This window comes from Anthonomus grandis, chromosome 18 (genome assembly GCF_022605725.1).
Source record: "Anthonomus grandis grandis chromosome 18, icAntGran1.3, whole genome shotgun sequence".
Taxonomy (NCBI): domain Eukaryota; kingdom Metazoa; phylum Arthropoda; class Insecta; order Coleoptera; family Curculionidae; genus Anthonomus; species Anthonomus grandis.
The window spans coordinates 13,701,742-13,721,705 of NC_065563.1; the positions used below are offsets into that span (position 1 = coordinate 13,701,742).

General features: G+C 36.3%; 3 protein-coding genes across 6 annotated transcripts in view; 1 reads left to right on the top strand and 2 right to left on the bottom strand.

The window, feature by feature from the left end:
* Positions 1-445, top strand: part of LOC126746951 (serine/threonine-protein kinase ULK2) — a 55,016-nt gene extending 54,571 nt beyond the window's left edge. For all 3 annotated transcript variants that reach the window (XM_050455373.1, XM_050455371.1, XM_050455372.1), the window contains one exon: positions 152-445. In XM_050455373.1, coding sequence (XP_050311330.1) covers positions 152-225 — 74 coding nt within the window. In that variant the 3' untranslated portion in view covers positions 226-445. The remainder of the gene's footprint in view (positions 1-151) is intronic.
* On the bottom strand, positions 401-11,986 carry LOC126746954 (aldehyde dehydrogenase X, mitochondrial). The gene is made up of 12 exons (XM_050455376.1): positions 11,829-11,986; positions 7,466-7,570; positions 7,304-7,405; positions 7,079-7,244; positions 6,845-7,012; positions 4,418-4,554; positions 4,256-4,358; positions 4,013-4,197; positions 3,052-3,216; positions 2,830-2,987; positions 666-740; positions 401-607 (listed from the first exon to the last, which is right to left on the bottom strand). Exons 1-12 carry the CDS (start codon positions 11,859-11,861, stop codon positions 538-540), a joined length of 1,467 nt encoding a protein of 488 aa, XP_050311333.1. The 5' UTR covers positions 11,862-11,986; the 3' UTR covers positions 401-537.
* Positions 11,987-13,807: 1,821 nt separating this feature from the next.
* On the bottom strand, positions 13,808-16,846 carry LOC126746956 (uncharacterized). 2 transcript variants are annotated; one of them, XM_050455378.1, is made up of 3 exons: positions 16,600-16,846; positions 14,507-16,539; positions 13,808-14,450 (listed from the first exon to the last, which is right to left on the bottom strand). In XM_050455378.1, the coding sequence occupies exons 2-3, from the start codon at positions 15,643-15,645 to the stop codon at positions 14,375-14,377; spliced, it is 1,215 nt and encodes a 404-aa protein (XP_050311335.1). In that variant the 5' UTR covers positions 15,646-16,539; positions 16,600-16,846; the 3' UTR covers positions 13,808-14,374. The 2 variants fall into 2 exon arrangements, with proteins under 2 accessions (XP_050311335.1, XP_050311336.1); XM_050455379.1 differs by lacking the exon at positions 13,808-14,450 and having other exon boundaries at positions 16,218-16,539; positions 16,600-16,814.
* Between the last annotated feature and the right edge of the window lie 3,118 nt (positions 16,847-19,964).

Genomic DNA, 19,964 nt, shown 5'->3' on the forward strand with positions numbered 1-19,964 from the left:
AACAATTGACATTAGTTTTTACACAAACCTGTCATGTCATGTCATGTCTGTTTCGCCATTTTTCAAAGTAGTAGGCTAAAATTTAAATTAAATCAACGTTGCCATATCCTCTAGTACCATAAAGAGGGATACTATTTCTCATCTGTTTCAGATAAAGACGCGGTGGAAAAACGACTGTACGTTCTACAAGAACAGGGCTACATAACCTATTTGCCGCAAACATAAAGAAAAACATGATTAGGTAACTTTAGTATTATTGACAAGTTTTAGTTGGTAAAACCCCTCGTTACGTATAGTTCTTATGGTTGTGTAAAGATTACAGAGTGTAAAGTGTAAAGTTACGGTTTTTTTTTTGTTTCTGTAGTAGAATTTAATGTTTGATGGCACGAAGGGAAGTTACTATGATCCAAATTGTCTTTATTTAAATAAAATAGTGATTCTTATATATTATTTTTGTTAATTGTATTTCTTATTATTGTTAGTCTAATAAAGTATATCAATAAAACATGTTTGTCCTTCATTTGGCCCTTAAGAATCTCAAGGTTTTTCTGGTAAACGGATGGTGATGGTCTTGGTGTTCAAGTAGTCGTCCAGGGAGTCCAGGCCCCTGAAACGTTATTTCAAAATTAACACCTCAAGTTGATTTACATTAAAGGAACACTTACAAATCTTTTCCAAAACCGGACTTTTTGTAGCCTCCGAATGAGGTTTGGGCAGTAATATAATCGTAGCAATTAACCCTAAAAATTAACATTTAGTCCAGTTTTAATTGTACAATTGTAATGGTTAGTAAGTAATCAAAAAGCCTCAGTTTTATTCTAATTGTAGTTTTAAATTTCCACAAGAAGTTGAATCGCAACTGTCGAAAAAAAGTGAAACACTTTATATATTATTAAATTTTTTGATTCTACGTGAAATTCTAACAAATTTGTTGGCTCACAAGATATACAGGGTGTTTTATGATGTGCTTAAGTGGTCTATGCTGACACATTTGGTATTATACATATATTTTTTTTATTACAACAAAAGAGGGTCTTCAGGAAGCTCTTTCTATCTAAATAAGTGTCCAGATTATTGCACTTCCGGTTGTACCAGAAGTAGATGCTAACTTCCTTATTTTATATTGCATATCCAGTAGAAAATTAAATATACGGGTTCTGATGCATGAAATTCCAAGCAATTTGTTGCATGTCATGTTTAAATCAAACAAACAAATTTCCAAGATGTAGGCAGTTAAAGATCCGACTTAATACTTTTTATTAGTAGTAGGTGAAAGTGTGAAAGGAACTGCTTGGAAGGTATAAAAAAATTATTTAACTACTTATCTGAAAAAAAACTAAAATTAGGGTCAATTGAAATGAAAAATACTCTCAACTGCCTGCAAATAAAAGATTCAATTGCCTAAAAAATTATTTCAACGAAATTTGATTCGATTTTGATATTTTTATTTGAACTAACTGCGGAAGTAGTGAATATCTACATCGACTGCCTGGACGAAGGACACAACTTTTCATACACACATTTTCCGCAAAAATACAAAAAGGAACTTGTAATGTAAATGACATCAGAGCCCTGTAACACAACCACTACAAGTTATACAATTGTAAAAATATTTCTACACTTGTAATTTTTCCGTAACAGAACAACCTGTGCGGCTCTAGTAATTACGGAAGATTTTTTACATATGTAGACGTATTCTGTAAGACAACTTCAGCACTTGTATATTTGTGTTAAAGTATTTCCCACAATTGTAAATAATGTTCTACCCATTTATATCAGTGGGTAAATTCGGTAAACGCAGTATTTTAATATCAACTTTCTCACTGTGAACATTAGTGTTCGTTCTCGGTATGTGGTCAAGTGACAATGAAGGTGCGCCCCCCACAGGGAATACCGATTCAACATAAGAACAGACTTTAATGTTCTTAGCGATGGCGAGTTCAAGGAAAGGTTCCAGCAATGGCAAAGTCTTGTTCGGGATATTGGAGCCGCGCTAAATAATAATACAATTCGGTGGTATGGATTGACTCCACAGCAGAAGATATTAATTGCTCTACATTGGCTAGGAAATGGAGGTCAGTATCATGGCGTTTGCGATATGCATGATGGAGTTTCAAAAATGACTGGGTGCCGATGCGTACATGACACTGTTAATACGGTAAATGATGAAACGAAATCGTGTCATGGCCACATTATTCAAAGATTTCATGGCATCGCCGGTTTTCCCGAAGTATGTGGTGCTGTCGATGGAACACTGATAAATATAGATGCCCCGACTATAGACGAGCCAGCCTTTGTAGATCGCCATGGTAAACAATTCAATCAATTAATTGCATGGCTGTTTGTGGTCCTGACCCGGTAGCGTACAATTGTAAAAAAATTACAATTGTAGTTGTTTCTGATGTGTTACTGAATTCATCACGACTTGTAGGTACGGTAAATTAATTGTAACTTGTAAACTTGTCACAATAATTGTAGTGTTTGTGTTATAGGGCCCATCTGTCTGGAAAAAATACTTTTTAAATTTCACGTATTCCAAATAATTGTTTTCCCGGATGTTAATACTAGAAAAAAAAATCTTCGAATCTATGTGGATGACGATAACAATGACTTCAACTTTTGCATCAAATAAAATCAACTGTTTAAAAAATGTCAGGAAATGAATTGCAACTACCTGGGACAAGACAAGAAACCGATTTCCTGAAGTTCAACTTTGTGGAAAAAAAGAACAAAAAAACTATCTGGATTGCCTGGAAAAAAGACAAAAAATTGAACGGAACTGTTCAACTAGGAGGTTATTACAGTACTACCTACAGGTTGGATACTTACCATACAGAACCAGCTTCCAATGCATTAGCAACAATTAAGGCATTATCGATGTTCTTGGTGACAACTCCACCTGCCAAACCGTATTCCGTATCGTTGGCTCGCTCGATAACCTCCTCGATCGTGTTAAACTTCAAAATGCTCTGAACTGGTCCAAATATCTACAATTTTTTTTTTTAAATTATTAAACTGATTTTATAAATAACGTTAATTAGGATCCATTACCTCTTTTATGGCACAATCCATGTCATCGGTGACGTTCGAAATGACGGTGGGTGCGAAGAAGAACCCCTTGGAGCCGACGGTGGTGCCGCCGGTTTCCACTTTCGCCCCCTGTTTCTTGCTCGAGTCGATGATCTTCAGGATTTTGTCGACGCTGCGTTGATCGATCTTAAATTAATGAGAGAAAATTGTTTTTTTTTTCTTTTTGACTGGTTTATATGACATGTGGGGGCAAACCAAGTCGATGATGGTAGACAAGGAATTGAAACATTGTGTTTTTGGTTGCAGATTTTCAACATTTTCTGGTAGGTAAAGTCTTGTTTTAATTCGTTCCAGGCACTTAATATATCAAAATAAATATTTTTTAAACGCGTCAAAAGAATTCGTCACTAATTCCTGACAGTTCAGGATTTGGTTTTCACGTCAATGTAGTTTTCTTCTTATGGGGCAGTTGATTTTTTAATTTATTCAAGCAGTTGAAATTGTTTCTTAATTTGCCTTAAAAATACATTTTTCCAAGAAGTCAAATTAGTTTAACCATTCTCAAGGCCTTACAAGATTAAAAACGAGTTTATTTACCTAAAAATTATCGAAAACGGTGGCTTTATAACTACCTGACAGAAATACAAAAAGCAACTTTGTAAAATAAGATACTTTTGCCAAGCATTTAGTTGTTAAGGTTTCTGTTTTCCTCTTTATCGAGGCTGTTAAAATCATAATTGAAGTCGTTTTTCACTTCATTCAAATAGTAGAAGTTGTTCTCTTCGTTCAGACAGTTGAGCTTGTTTTTTCCACTTTTTAAGTAATTAATGTGGTTCTTCAGTACTTTCATGTAGTAAAAATGAAATTTCTGGCCATTTTTTAGGCATTTGAACATCGTTTTATCCACCCTTTGTTCCGACCAATTTGTGGTTTTGTTCTCGTTAAAACTCCCTTGCACTAGTCAAGACATTGAGGTTCTCACCTGAGGCCCCTGTTGAATATCACTGTGAAAAGGGTCACCCACCCTACGAGATTTCGCCTTTTCCACCGCCTTCTGGACGAAAACCTCATAAATGGAGGACTGGACGAAGGTCCTGGAACCGGCACAACAATTCTGCCCGTGGTTTTCGAAGATGGCGTTATGGGCGATTTCCACTGCTTCATCAACTGGAAAACAAAAACACTTTTACTATTCCCCCGCTATTTCTCAACATGCCATACTAACTATCGGCATCATCAAATATGATCAAGGGACTTTTTCCTCCCAACTCCAAGGACACCCTCTTCAAATTAGAGGCGGCCGAGTATTCCAGAATCTTATGGCCGATCTGCAACATGCAAGCATAACTGATGGTATGAACTTTATATGAATTGAAGATTATTTTACGTCAGTGGAACCGGTGAATGCGACTTTCCTCACGTCCGGGTGCAAGCAGAGGGCCTGCCCGGTGATGCCACCGTAACCGGGCAAAATGTTGACCACACCATCGGGGAATCCCGCCTCTTGCGTCAGGGCGGCCAACACTATATTAAAACTTTCATAGTAAAACCCCCAAAGTCGTTTTTCATATAATATTTAAAGTAAACTGATAAAAATGAATCAACAGTTTTAGTTCTGTCATTGTGCAAATGGTTAATTAAAAAAAAAAAAAAACTTTTGAAAGAGATTTGAACGTTAGCCCAACCTTAAAAACGTGTTAACATTTAATTGTACGAACATTTTAAACTTTATTGCAACGAATTGAGGCGTAAGTATAGACATTTAGTGCATATTTTCATTTGAAATTTAAGAAATATTCGTAACAAATACATTAAAAAGCATAACTTTGACTTGGCCCTTGATCATATCAAAACAGATCTTAATTTTCTCAAGGATGGTAAAGGAAATCAATCAACTATCCAACCTGGAATTTCTCAACAGTCTCAGCCTTGTAGTGATGTTCTAAATGAAATGGCAGAACGATAGAAAAGATCATGCAATATAATGATTTTTAATTTTCCTGAAAAAGGCGTACAAGAAGACCAGAATGCTGTTAATTCTCTTATTTTAAATTTAGTAGGTACTGAGACCCAGGTGAAAAGTGTCAGTCGTATAGGCAAGAGAAACAAAAATGGTTTTAGATCAGTAAGAGTCACTTTACACAGTGCTGAGGATATTCGGAGAGTTTTGAGAAGCAGAAGAAATTTGGACAGGTAAATAAGCAAATGTCAAACGGTTTTGTGTTTACGAAACTTCTTAGAAAATCTATAAAAATTATAAGATATTTAATTTACATAAAAATGAAGTACGTTAAAAGAACGCATAAGGAGTTCTTCAATATGCATGCGTCAAAAACTTTTAAAATTTATAGAGGGGCCTAAGATTTTAGTATAAATCTTAATGAACCAAATGCTGCCCAGCTAAAGCTTACTCTTCTCGAGGTTTCAACAATTCAGTTCTCTTTCCGCTAAAGCGCTATAGGATCCTCATAATTCGAATTGAAGAATTTCAGGCAATTAAGACATTATAGAGTTTTTAAATTCGATATGTTCAAGCGGATTTATTTATTATTTCGGGCAATTGAATCAGGGCTCAACTGCCTGGAATTTCGACAAAAATTATCCTTCTCTTCTAGGCAATGAATTAATGCCATAAATGCCTGGAATTTAAAAAATGATCCATCGTCTTCATTAAGAATTTCAGGCGTAGACTTTTGAAATTCCATGTGATTAAGTGGATTTATTATTCCAGGCAATTGAGCCAACTGCCTGGATTTCTGACTAAAAAAATTCCCTTTTTACTCTAGGCAATGCCTAAAATTTGAAAAATAAACCATAATTTTCATTGGGAAGCTTTTTAAGTTCTATGTGATTAATTTTATCATATTTTATGAACAAGAAACAGTAGTATCATCGTTTTGTGTCTGTCAAAATCATCCCAAACCCACGCTTTCTAATGTTAACTTGTCGCGATCTATACTGTGCATAAAGTATTGAAAAGAGTAAAGTTTCACCTTTATAAAATATTTATACTTCTTCGGAAGATGATTTTGATCGCCGAAATGAACTTTGCAAGCAATAAAATGTAATGATTTAACAATAATTTTGTAAAACGGATAATAGCTTCTGACGAAGCAACAAACCTTCATTGGTTCATAAAATGTCATTCACAACACCCTTAAAAAATCAATGTGTGGTGCTTTACCTACCCGTTCGCAATTATCTGAATGAAGTTTTTCCAAATCGTTGAATAGGTAGACGAGGATTCATTGAATGGCCACCCAGATCGCCAGATTTAACTCACCTCGATTACTTTATATGGAGTAACTTTAAGTCACTAAACCGGCAAGTTTAGAAGATTTAAAAGAACAAATACGTCAGGAAATTAGAAATCTTACCACAGATGTCATTGACAAAATATTTTTTAAATCGCCTTGGTTATTGTCGAGTTGTTTTCATCATTTTTCGTTCAAAATTGCTTATGTAACCACTATTCATTTTGTACCATATCCTTCTTTGTGATTCTGCATTAAAAAATGATGATTTCCATTTAAAGAACATATTGTGGCGTCATATGTTTTTTTTAAGTCACCCTGTATTTTTAATTACCATGTAAAAAAACGCTAAACCCAATAATCGACAAAATTTATCCGCCACTTTTTGGATGCTTTGTATTTGTACGCTGTCAGAGTGATTACTTACTTCTGATTTAAGCGCGTTTTCATTAATTATATATAGTTAGTAAATAACGACTAGTTAACTATTGTGTTATTTGTAAGGAGTTTAAATAGTCAAATTCTAAAAAAAACGCCTAGGGCGTGGCCAGAGAAGTTACCTAAAGCGGTCAAAGGGGTTTGTTCTGCCGGTTTCAGTATGGTGGTGCAGCCGGTGGCCAGGGCCGGGCCCAGTTTCCATACGGCCATCATCACCGGGTAGTTCCAGGGGATTATTTGAGCCACGACCCCCACCGGTTCTTTCTTCGTCATGCCAAAACCTGGACCGTCTGATAGAAGGGAGAACAAAAAAAATGCTTTTAGAAAAAATTTTTACTGAGTAATTTTCCTATTACCAACTGGTAAGGTGCTTCCATGGATCTTATCACAAGATCCCGCATAAAATCTCAAAACGTTGGCGCAAATCTTCAGTTCGAACTTGACGGACTCGATAGGTTTTCCCGAGTTGTACGTTTCCAGTTTGGCCAAGTATTCTCTGTCTCTGTCGATAAGGTCTGCAAACTGTCATTAAAAAAAAAAACAACTGAATTGAATTTTCTATTAATTAACCTATAAATGACCTTGTTAATTAGTTTGGCCCTTTCGGAGGCGTCCATGGTGCGCCACCGGGAGCCCCTGGCGAACGCCTTTTTGGCCGCTGATACTGCCACGTCTACATCTTCCTAAAATAATATACAATTTCCTTTTTTTTTTTTAAATTTTGAAAAATTTGAAAATTTCACTTTTTGAGCCTCTGCTACATCGGCGATTTTCTCGCCCGTGGCCGGGTAGATCGTGGGGAACGTTTTTTTTGACACGGAATCGACGAAGGCGTTATTGATGAATAACTGAAAAACAATTTATTATAATAGTCAAGAAAAAAAGGATTTTTAAGTTATGATAACTGAAAAATCCGTTAAAAAAACGTCATTTCATTTTACTGATATTTATGTCGAATTCAACTCATTTAAAATGGGACATTCGATACGTTTTTAGATATTCAGATTCTGCTTGAAATTCAAAGAAATTTGACGCACATATTATACCTTTAAATAAAGAAAACAATGTTGTTGTTTTCTTTATTCAAAGACATATACATGCCGTACTTCAATAAAAAAGTTACCAACATATAGGCGCTTTTTAACTGTTTATATCTCGAAAACTGTTGGACCTTTAGACGAGATAAAAAGAGGATTACTTATATTTTATATATTACTTCTACCAGAGACGCCTCAAGAACAAACGGCGGAGAAAAATCTCACCCAGACCTCATAAATACAAGCAACCAAACCCTAACCCGACCAGCAGTTTGGATTCCGTCGAGGACACTCCTCGGAACTCCAAGTCCTGCGACTGATGGAAACGATCGCCAGGGGATTCAACCGACGGCAGTCCACGGGAACTATATTCCTGGATGTGTCTCGGGCATTCGATCGGATGTGGCAGGATTGCCTCATCTACAAGATGATCCAAGCGGGATTTTCCACAAAGGTCTGTAAATTAATGCGAAGTCACCTTATTTCCAGATCTTTCCGTGTGAAGGTCGGTGACGACCAATTTCCGATCTACGAGTTGGAGGCGGGAGTTCCCCAGGGCTCAGTCCTGGGGCCTCTCCTATACTCCATTTCCACCTATGACATCCCCAGGACCCCGCGGACAGCACTGGCGATCTATGCTGACGACACTGCCATCGCTGGTGAAACCATCCGTGGGCTACTGCAGGAGGCCATGGATAGGATCGTGGATTGGGGCATCACCTGGAAGATCTAGATCAACGCCACGAAGACTCAAGGCGTCTTCTTCATCAAAAGGAGGCGCCCGCCCCATCGAGCAGGAAGACGTACGGTGGAGTCCTTCAGCGCGGTACCTTGGCGTAACTCTACAAAGAGGGCTGTCCTGGAGGATGCACACCTCAGAGACGCTGAACAAGGCTAGGCAAGCAATGGCCCAGCTCTACCTTAAGAGGCCTTAGAATTTCAGCTAAAAACCTCCGTTTTTTGACTAAATTGTGCAAATATACCACAAATGAAAATATCCTTGTATATCATCAGAAATACCGTAGTCTGTACAGAAAGACAATTAAAGCAGCAAAATCTAATTATTATAGGGATCGCTTAAATATGTCATCAAATAGGCAAAGAGAGTGTTGGTCGATTATTAATGATTTTAGACATTGCCATAGAAAAGTATCTGAACCGGAGTTAAGACCTGACATTTTAAACGACTATTATTGTGAGATACCTAATATCTTGCTCAAGGGCATTCGTAGTAACATTGATCCCTTACACTATCTTCAACAAGTGTCGGTTGAGCATTCATTTTTCTTTCATCCTGTCGATCTTACCGAAGTAAAAAATGAAATCAAACGCCTAAAAAACCATAAATCATCTGGAGCTGATGGGATATCTTCGAGGTTGTTACTCTTTTTGCCTGATTCAGCCTTAAATGCTTTAGTTTCTGTCATAAACAATTCTTTACTTCCATCCCTCTTCATAAGGGTGGAGATTTGGATCAGCCTTGTAATTTCCGTCCCATTAAAGGTAAAGGGACTCATGATGCTGTTTTTAGCTTTTTGGAGAGCGTCTATGTGTCCTTGAATTCTGGACAGTCATCGGCGGCAGTGTTTTGTGATCTATCCAAAGCATTTGACTGTGTGGATCATGGAATACTGTTATCTAAGCTCGATAAATATGGTTTTAGGGGCCTAGCGTTGCGATGGCTGGAGTCCTATCTATCAAATCGTACTCAGAAGGTTTCAGTGTCTGGGCGTTTGTCAGCTTCTAGATTCCTAAAATGCGGCGTTCCCCAGGCTTCAGTGTTGGGACCACTATTATTTTTACTGTATGTGGATGACTTGAGTTCATTGAAACTGCAGGGCAAGGTGGTTCAGTTTGCTGATGATACCACCATACTATGAAGCCATAAAAATTCTGACTATATTAAGACTTGTATCCTTGGAGACCTTCAGATTTTATCAGGGTGGTGTGCTTCCAACAGGCTCGTGTTTAATGTAAGAAAGACGTCTATTATGGGGTTTAAGTGCGATGTTCAGGGTCTGATGTTTGACGAAAATTCCCTCTTGCAGAATAAAGAGTGCTGCAAGTTCCTAGAAATTACCATTGATGGTCGCCTTCGGTTTGAAGATCATATTTTACATTTAGCTGGGAAATTATCTTCTGGATGTTTCACAGTAAGAATAAAAAAACAAGAGCTGGGAGGGGTGGTTGCACGTTCAGTGTACTTTTCACGTATTGAATCTCATATTCGGTATGGCTTGCCTTTTTGGGGTTTAACCAATAAGGGGCTACTTAACATTATCTTTGTTATTCAAAAAAAAGCAGTTAGATACCTGTGTTCTGCTAAGTTAAGAGATTCTTGCAAACCCCTCTTCATTTCTGAAAAAATCCTAACTCTTTTTTCACTCTTTATCTTAGAAACAGCTGCTCTTATTTACAAAATTCCCAAACTACCCTCTGACACTGGCCATTTGACTCGTCGTGTAAATGATGTTCCCCTACCTATTCCTACGTCTTCTCTTACCAAAAACTCATTAATTTACATAAGTAAAAAAATTTACAATCATGTTCCTCCGTGTGTTAGACATATATCGGATGTTAAGAAATTTAAAAGAGAATTAAAGTCGCTTTTATTGGCTATGGCATATTATAACCTGGATGACTTTTTTAATGATAGGTTTTAACCTTGGACATGTTGAAAAGTTTTCTTTTTTTCCTTTTTTCTTCTCTAGTTTTGTCAACAAGTTTACTTTTATTTAGTAATTGATTGTTTTATTTAGTTATCTTTAATTTAAGTATGCTCAAAAAGTTTTGTCTTCTTGTGTTTAATTTTGTTCATTGTTTTGTCAATTTTTGAAATTGTATTTGTATTTTGTTTTTTTAGCTTGTAGGATGCTTGTACACAAGATTATTCTTACGTAATATAGCACATTTTCTTTCTTTCTTTCTTTCATCATGTGCGGCAAAACTAACATGAGCCTGAGCACCAAGCTCACTGTCATAAAGGCCATCACCCAAAGCCAGCTCTCCTACGCATCCCTAGCCTGGGGATACGCAGCTAAGTCATACCTGCTCAGGATGGAACGATTCGAGAACGAACAGGCTACTGAGGACGGCAGCGAGTGTACCCTGGTATGTGCGTAACACTATCATTTTCAGAGACCTCCAGTGGACACCACCCGAAGGACAAGGCACAAAGAGACTTCGTGAAGGCAGCACGACACCCGCTACTAGAGGAACTCCTGGACTACGATCCCGTCCCGCCAGTACGAAAATTAGGCAACCATCGAAGGCCTAAATCCCTCTAGGCTGAGGAACCTATCCCGAAGAGGACATCCCCAGGCCGACAGGCACCACTAGGCCTACAGGACTACACAGCCCTCCAGGACCAACCGGTCCCCCCGGACCTGACGCGACAGAGAACTTCGAAGGACAACAACACAGAACGACAGTAAGCAACATACGCTAATGAGAAATAGTTCTTCTTCCTTTTCAGGATGAAAGGACACAAGCCCCGCTTAATGTGTACAGCGGGGTGTAGAGCGAAGGTGACGTCCCCCCACGCCGGGCGGGGCACCGAGCTGGTTCTGTAGTCTCACGTCGAGATGTCTGGAGGGTTTATTAGGCCTCTGGCCCGGAAACCCGAAGGAACGTCTGCCAGAGAGGCCCGGATGCTTTTAACCGACCAGGTAAAAACGCCGGGGGAGGTGGTGGGCTCTCACATCGCGTCGCGTTTTTTTTTAACCCGACCAGTCGGTAGTTGGTTCCTATTTTGAGTGAGTCACAAGTCCAAGCACCTAGATGCGACCCAGAATTATAAAAAGAAGGCGCTTAATCTCGACAAAGGATCTATTTAAAAGACCGGCAAGAGCAGTAAAAGCTAGCCCGGATGGACAGTGTATAACATCATATATTACTCTTTTTATCTCGTCTAAGGTTGGACCAAACCATGTACCTATAACCTATCAAATTCCTTAGAATACAAACAAAGAAAATGATAATAAAACTGAAACAAAACCCTATTACTACATAAACAAGTTCTAAAAATAAATATATTATTATTTGTTTAAATTATAAATAATGATAGTACCTTTGTATACTTGATCTCGACAATATCGGCCATGTTTACACTGCAAACCCGCGATACAAACTAAAATTAATATTTTTAAGTAGGTACGACCCGGCAACCACAGTATTCAAGGTTAATGAATAGCGTGTTTACAGTGGAGATGCGATACATTTCTCTCTCTCTTCGTTGTTTAATAATGATTAATCACATTCCCATTGTGGACTTGGAATATCAAACGTCCTAGAAACATAATCACCATATAGTACTAGATTGCACTCATTTGTTTTGCTTGGAATTTTATTGTTTTTTTTTAAACGAACAAAAAATTCTGTTCCTGTTGGGAATTGAACCTGGGGTGACGCTTTTTACTACCACGTAATGATACTGTTAAGGTTTACGTTAATTAAAACACCTGAATCGTTTTTGACAGAAAAACAGTCACATTGTTATCAACTACTAACTAACGCCGTCAAATAAGCCCTCCACTTTCTTTACACATTAAGTGCATTCTTAAATAAAGAAGCGGTTCACGATGGACTTGTTTGTTTAATTCAACTATAAAAAAAATACAGTCCACAATTAACCCTTGCTGCTCCCAGCAGCAGAGATACTAACTGGCGTCTAGCCCCGGGTATGCAACTATTGATCCTGATGCTAATTTTATTGTTGACGGACGGTGGACAGTCATTTTTTTATGTTTTTACGTTAAAATTATTTGTTTTTCTTAGTTATTCTTATTTTTAAAAATAATAAAAAAAATTTAATTAAAAAATAATAATAAATAAATAGAACAAAGTTGAAAATATCTCATTTATTGATAAAAAAAAACAATAAAAAAAAAGTTGGGCATCAAGATTGGCCCTCTTCATGTCCTTGACAAGAAAATCTGCAAATAAATTAAATTTCAATGCATTAAGCAAAAAACAATTTTTGTTTGGTATAGTGTTTTTCGCCAATTTTAGAGTGTCTACACTCGAGTTTATAGAATACTTTTGTAAAGGATTTTTTTTTAATATCTCTAATATTGGAAAACACCAGTATAAGAAAAAATATTACAGATTTTTATTTAAAAAAATCTTACCTGCTTTATTAAAGAGAAATTAAGTGTAGTGCTGTTTCATTTGAAGCTGTCTCAAGTCTCACTTTTCTATTTTCGGGCTTAGGCTTTTTTCGTGTTGAGAAAAATCGTTGCTTCTTGATATTTTTGTTGTGTGGTTCCTGTGGTTTTTTTGTTTTTAGCTCTTGGAATGCATTTGCTGTTTTTCAGGGCTCTTAACGTGTGCTTGATTGGAACTAGTGCTTTTTCTATAGCATCAAGCTCTTCATTTTCATCTGATGTAGTAAAAGAAACAACGTGTTGTAGTTCTTCCAATAAACTTGCTACCCTTCGTTTTTTGAATTCAAAGGATGTAGTTTTTAACTTTGTGCTTGTTGACAGTTCCGTTAAATGCGCTTTTGCTTCTAATGTATGCAGTTCCTATTCCATTGTCTCTTCCACTATGATTAGATTACTCTCGCCGACATCTTTATTTACTGATACATTAAAACAAGGTCAAACTAAATTTATTCTTGCATTTATAGCTAAAAAACTGAGCCCCTAGTCAAAATAATAATAGGTATATCCCAACTACCTATTCCAATAGAAACCCAATTAAAATAATACAAACATTACTTTCACTATTAATATTAAGCCACACACATTTAAAGACTATTACCCATGTTTTTTTATTTAAAATGTATACCTATTTTTTTCCTAATTGTCGTCATTTAAGGATATGAAGCATAATGCTATACAAAAAAAATCATGTTTATGTCGCATAAAATATTATATTAAATATTCATGGAAAATAATCATCAAAATTACTTACCAAGATCTTGAGGATGCTCCAGTGAGTCAGTTACATATTGAGAAATATATCTGATCAAAAGATGAATATGTTTGCACATGTTGTATTTAACTGACGAGTCAAGACAAGAACAGCAAAACTGATGGATGCAAGTTTTACATTCATTGCACAGTAGTTGGCATTTACAATCTCGTTGAACCTTCTGGATAACATATAATTCTGCTGTTGTTTCTGAGGCACTGTTCCATCCATTTTCACACTCGACTACTAAATCTTCCCTCAATTTGAAACTTTGTTTGTGCCTGGACCGAATTATTTGCAGCTTACTGGACAGCTTCCCCTTGTTAAGAACTATTAACCTGTGCAGTGCATTTGTCTCTTACAAATCGCATTATGCGTTGATTGCCTTGTCCAATCGCTTGACTTTCTTCCCTTTTAAATAAGTATATTTTAATGTCTTTTGCATACGTTCTAAGTGCATGTTGGTATTTAAACCCGCACCAAGTCGGTGGCAGTATGCCCAACATTCTACACAGCACATGTAATACTTATTAAAATAGTTGGAAAAATTCCATTGTATCAGGGTCTTCAAGTAACATAGTATATAACTTGTTAATTAAAATATTAAAAGTTGTGACATCCCTTTCTTCTAAGACAGCTCTTAAATTCTTATAAATAAAAGCCTAAAAATTAAAACAATGTTAATAATGTTATGATTTTTCAATGCTTTTCTTTGGTGTTGATTTTTGATAAATTCTTACGCCACGCCTGGTCAACGTGCCATGAACAGTATAATCTAAAATTAATGGTACTATTAAATAGTGACACAATTATAATAACTTTTTGGCTTACCTGAATTTTGGTGGAGACATTATTTTAATCCATGCATTGAAGAAAGCTTCTGCCATATCTGACATGAAGACATTTGGGCAAAGTGCAGTACCAAGGCGAGATTTTGCAAAGTGAAAAAATATTTTTAAAACTTGTTTATCAGACCTATTTGACACAAGAAAACTGCAAGGAAATCCCTGACGAAAATCATCAACAACAAGGAGAGTTATAAGTTCGAAGTCATAGTTATTCATCCCATGAGTTCCATCTATACAGATGCAATCGGTCCCATAAATTTTAAGCATTTCACATTGTGCAGCAGTCATGATAATCAAAACAAAATCCTCATTTTTTAACATTGGCCATTCTTCACTTTCAGAACCTTGGGGCTTATAAAACAGAACTGCATCTCCATTACTTTGCATATCATTGATCCAGGACTCTACACTTATGATGTCGTTTTTATGTCTAACTGATGAGGAGCACAAATTGAAACAGGCTTCTATGTTATATAGATCTTTCTTTGTGAGCAGATGTAGACGTTTTAGTTCTGAGTCAGTGATTGAATCTCTAATTTCGTCTAAAATATCTTCAAATGGGACTTTAGAAGAAATTTTTACTGCTAAATTCTCTCTTTCTGTTTTAGACAAATTCAAGTGACCGATGTCATTCTGATGTCCCACATGTTTGTCCATAATGGTCACTTCACAAGTGCCATTATTAAGCTTTTTTATTTTTATGCTTGCTGGGCAGAGTGCATTTATTTTCCTACTTCCTAGTATCTTTAAGTGTCGAATATTTTTGCCTTCTGGAACATATCTTCCTGAACGATGGCAATTAAAACTTGCAGCTACATGTGATTTAAAACATTTCTGATAGTTAACCACATATTTACAGTTTGTGTCATTTTCAAAGGAAAGTTTCCAAGTAATAAATTCTTCCTCACTTTGAAACGTCAATTTTTTATGTTCAATAGGAATGTTATGAAAGTCTCTATAATGTTCTATAACGGTCTTCCTATCAGCACAAAAGTCACTGCACAAAGCACACTGATTTGCATTGGTAGTGGTCGAGGTATTGGGGTGTGTAATATTTGGAGCTGAAGTGTTATTTGAGTTTCTATGTGTTCTGATGTGGAATTTTAAATTTCTTAAATGCATTAAACGTTTTTTACACTGGTCACAAGCAAAATTATAATGTTTATTTTGTCGTATTTGCAGGGAAGCTAGATAATCATCATTATTAGGATGAAACTTGATGACATGCTTTCTTAGATTGCTAATGTTACTGTATTTTTTGCTGCACTGCACAAGTATGTTGCCCCTCCATTTTTTTATTGCCTTAAATGCACTTCCATATAATAGCAAATAAATTAACAAAAGGTGGATTTATACAGACAAATAAAAGTAGAAATAAACATAAAATTTAAAATTTCACCAACTTGAAAGGTATTTCCGGTATTTCTTATTTTATATTATTCACTACATTTAACTTTTAGTTTTATTTAATTTACTTGTATAATTTCACCCAAAATTAATAAAGTTTTACAATACTAACGAAAAAACGACACTTTAAAACAACACACAACTTGCCGAACAGTATTCTAACCTAACTAACTTATGACTAACTTCACCAAGCGCATGTCAAAAAAGAAGGATCATTAGTTGCATACCCGGGGCTAGACGCCAGTGAGATACTACACCATTTGGTGATCAAAACAGATACTCTATACTTTTAATAGTCTAAAAATGTATGTTTTTATTTATAACTTAATCATATTTTTACGAATTTATTAGACCTTTTATCAACAAAAATTAAGGATAAACAACATTATTGATCACGCTGAGCAACACGGCGGGACTATCGCTAATCGTCTTATTGGCATAAATGGTCACATTCCAGTCCAATCCATAACCCCTAATAGACTCAATGTCGATATCAACATAAGAATGTCCAACTCCCCCGTCGAGTACCGTGGCGGTACCCCCAGTCTCGTTCCCCATCAAATTCGACAATTCCATGCAAAAAATCGTGTTGTCTCCCCGATAATGAATCTGAAACAGTTTTTCAATGATTTTTAATTAATTAAAATGATTTTTGAAGTCAGAACTTACTGTTTCGGACCGGACAATTAACGGCCATCCAGTTTTAACGATGTGATCCTGGTAGACTCTGGTATCGAAGGAGGCGTTGGAGCAATTTCCCAGGAAGTTGTTGTTTAGGGCGGGAAATCCGGAAGACAACGCGAGAATAGTCGACCAAATAAAGATCTTTATAACCTCGTTCAAGTACGTCATGGTGCTGCTTAAGTTGATTTGGAAATTAATCGTTTTTAAGGGTCTTTATTTATATGAAAGTTGGTTATCTTTGAGTGGTTTTTGGGAAGTGATTGTATAAGATTGATAAGGATATTCTACGTTTTCCAGCCTGATTTTTACATGAAAATTTTGATTTAAATGAGTCATACTTAAATTTAAAAGAGGATTTTTTTTGGTAATTATAAATTGATCTTGACCGATAAGGAATTTAATTTCCGAAGTAATTGAGGTCTGATTTTTCCATTTGTATTTAAATACCGTAAACCGGGGTTACTTTTTGACTTGGCTTGTAACTTTGGGACAACAGATGTTTTTTTTTTAAATTATTTTCTTCAAAAAGACTTTTTTCTTTAAATACATTAAGTTTTAGTGCTTAAGTCTAAAATAAGGCAATATTCTGCAAAACTGAAAAGTTTGGCAACATTGCATTTATTCCGTTGGAAGCAGTTTATCGTTAGTGTAGACAGGTGTTTTTAAAACTTCTGTAATTGTATATCCAAATCTAGCATAACTACTTAATTTCTGGTAAGTACATGTTAGCTAGTCATATTCTAGGATAGTTTTAACAACATATATAAAATTGTAATTTTTATTAAAAAAGAAATATTTGAATTTGTTCTAAAAATCATAACATATGGAGGTTACTTTGGTACATGTCCCAAAGTTAGACGGCAGATGTCTAAGTAGGGGACAAATTTAAAAAATATAGTGTACCAAAGTTACACCGTTGATGCAGTGTATGTTTCTATGTTTCTTATTTCTTTTTTCAGATAAGTCATGCCTCGACAGCAGCAGCGTATCCTCGGTGCACGCAATTACAAAAATTATAGCCAAGAGAAACTTCAGCAAGCTCTTGAAGAGATTAAAAATAAGTCAATTTCTCTTCGAAATGCAGCAAAAAAATACTTCGCGAATGCCTGGCAAACCAAGGATTTTTACAGACCAAGAAGAAGAGTCATGTTCTGGACACCTAATTGCTTTATCAAATTTTGGGTTTCCGGTGACATGTGAGGACTTAAAAACCATTGTCAAGTCTTATTTAGAAAAGCGAGGCAGAAAAGTGCAATGTTTTAAGGATAACTATCCAGGACCCGATTGGATAAGCTTATTTTTAAAACATAGGCCTGAACTCAGTCAACGGTTTTCTCAAAATATTACTCGTTCGAGCGGCTATTAGTGACGCAATTATCAATGAATATTTTGATAATCTACAAACTGAGCTGGAAGGAGTACCCCCAGCTAATATTTCGCTACCAACCCTTGATTCTTTAGCTGAGGTGTTAAATGTTTCACTTTCAAGTGGGTCCTTTCCACATTTACTCAAGGATGCCTTGATTATACCATTATTTAAGGGTGGAAACTATGATGACCCATCAAATTTCAGACCCATAGCCCTGCTTTTAGAAAGATTGGTAAAAACTAGGATGATGGAATTTCTGAAACGGCATAATGTTCTTAACCATCAGCAATTTGGATTCCGGACGAGACTGGGTACATCTGATGCTATTTTCAATTTTTTGGAGAGTCTGTACATGGGGTTGAACGCTGGGGAGAGTGCGGCGGCGGTGTTCTGTGACTTATCTAAGGCGTTTGACTGTGTAAGTCACAGAGTACTGCTACAGAAGCTAGAAACCTATGGATTCAGAGGAGTTGCTCTCGACTGGTTTCGTTCTTACCTATCTGGAAGAACACAAAGGGTATTCTTTGACAATGATATGTCATCCCGTCTGAATATGGACGCTGGTGTACCCCAGGGTTCTGTTCTTGGATCAATATTGTTCCTGCTATATGTCAATCATATCTCTCAAATTCCAATTAGGGGCAAATTTACTATCTTTGCGGGTGATACAACAATACTTTGGCATGACACTGACACCAAGAGATTAAGGAATATTGTTGATGAAGATTTAATTCTTGTAAAGTCATGGTGTGAATCTAAAAGCTAAACTTTTAATATTTCTAAAACTAATATTTTAACTTTTAAATGTAACTTTGCAAAATGAAACAATAAGTCCTTCTGAAACGTGCAAATTTTTGGGCCTGACGATTGATAAGCAATTAAAATTTGAAAATCATATCTCCTCTTTATTAGGGAAGTTATCATCCAACTGTTATGCTATTAGAGTAATAACACATTCTCTGGGACTTGATGTGGCCAAAATTGCCTACCATGCTCTTATAGAGGCTTATCTGAGATACGAGATTGTGTTTTGGGGTGTGTGCTCTCAGTATTTGTTCAGCTCTCTATTTATTTTGCAAAAAAGAGCCATACCATGCTACATGTGTGCAGCTTCCTTCCGTAGCCCCTATAGGCCATTATTTTTAAAACACTCTGAGACTGTTTGTCTTATCCACAAAAAATATCGCCATCAGCTTGGCCCCCCCTCCTCGGGTTACAATCTCCGAACAACCTTCTCTTTACCTCTGCCTATCCCAAAAAGTGAGCAGATTAAGTCCTCTTTTGTGTATGGGGGCAGAAGGCTTTTTAACCACCTACCCCTTTATATAAGGCTAATAAATTGTGAAAAACGTTTTAGGAAAAAATATAAAGAAACTTTTGCTTGCTAAAGCATTTTATTCTGTAGACGAGTTTTTAAATGAAGAGTTTTGCGCAGCGTAATGTGAATTCTTACTACCCTTTCTTTGGGTGTGTTCTATATTCTATGTATGTAAGAATTGTTAAAATTTTTATATTTTTGTAAAAGATTATGTTGTCAACTATCTTAAAGTTTTTATATAATGCTTTGTTAACAACAGATGATGTTACGTAACAATAAAGCTATTTTTGACTTTGACTTTATTTACAATTATGACGAGACAAATCTCGTTGACGATCCAGGCCGATCAAAAGTAATTACCAGGAAAGGGACCAAATACCCGGAAGAAACAATTCGAAATTCCTCAAAAGCCTGTACTTTCCTTATGATTTGTGGAAATGCTGCTGGACGGGTTGCTCCCGTGTATGTCAACTACAAGGCCCAAAGGCTTTGGTCAACTTGGACAGAAGGTGGCCCCTTAAATACTCGTTACAATAGTACTAGCAGTGGGTGGTTTGATTTCCAAATATTTGAAGATTGTTTTTTTAAAACGACAGGAGGGTCGTAAAATATTGATTGGGGACAACCTTAGCTCCCACCTTAATCGGGAAGTCATCAGATTGT

Excerpts from the sequence above, each read along its gene's own strand:
- LOC126746956 (XM_050455378.1), bottom strand. The coding sequence starts at position 15,645 with ATGCATTTAAGAAATTTAAAATTCCACATCAGAACACATAGAAACTCA. Across the intron at positions 14,451-14,506 it reads ATGTCTCCACCAAAATTCAG|ATTATACTGTTCATGGCACG; the intron begins GTAAGCCAAAAA and ends CATTAATTTTAG.
- LOC126746954 (XM_050455376.1), bottom strand. The coding sequence starts at position 11,861 with ATGGCCGATATTGTCGAGATCAAGTATACAAAG. Across the intron at positions 4,555-6,844 it reads AACCCCTTTGACCGCTTTAG|TGTTGGCCGCCCTGACGCAA; the intron begins GTAACTTCTCTG and ends GTTTTAATATAG. Across the intron at positions 608-665 it reads TCCGGTTTTGGAAAAGATTT|GGGCCTGGACTCCCTGGACG; the intron begins GTAAGTGTTCCT and ends ATAACGTTTCAG.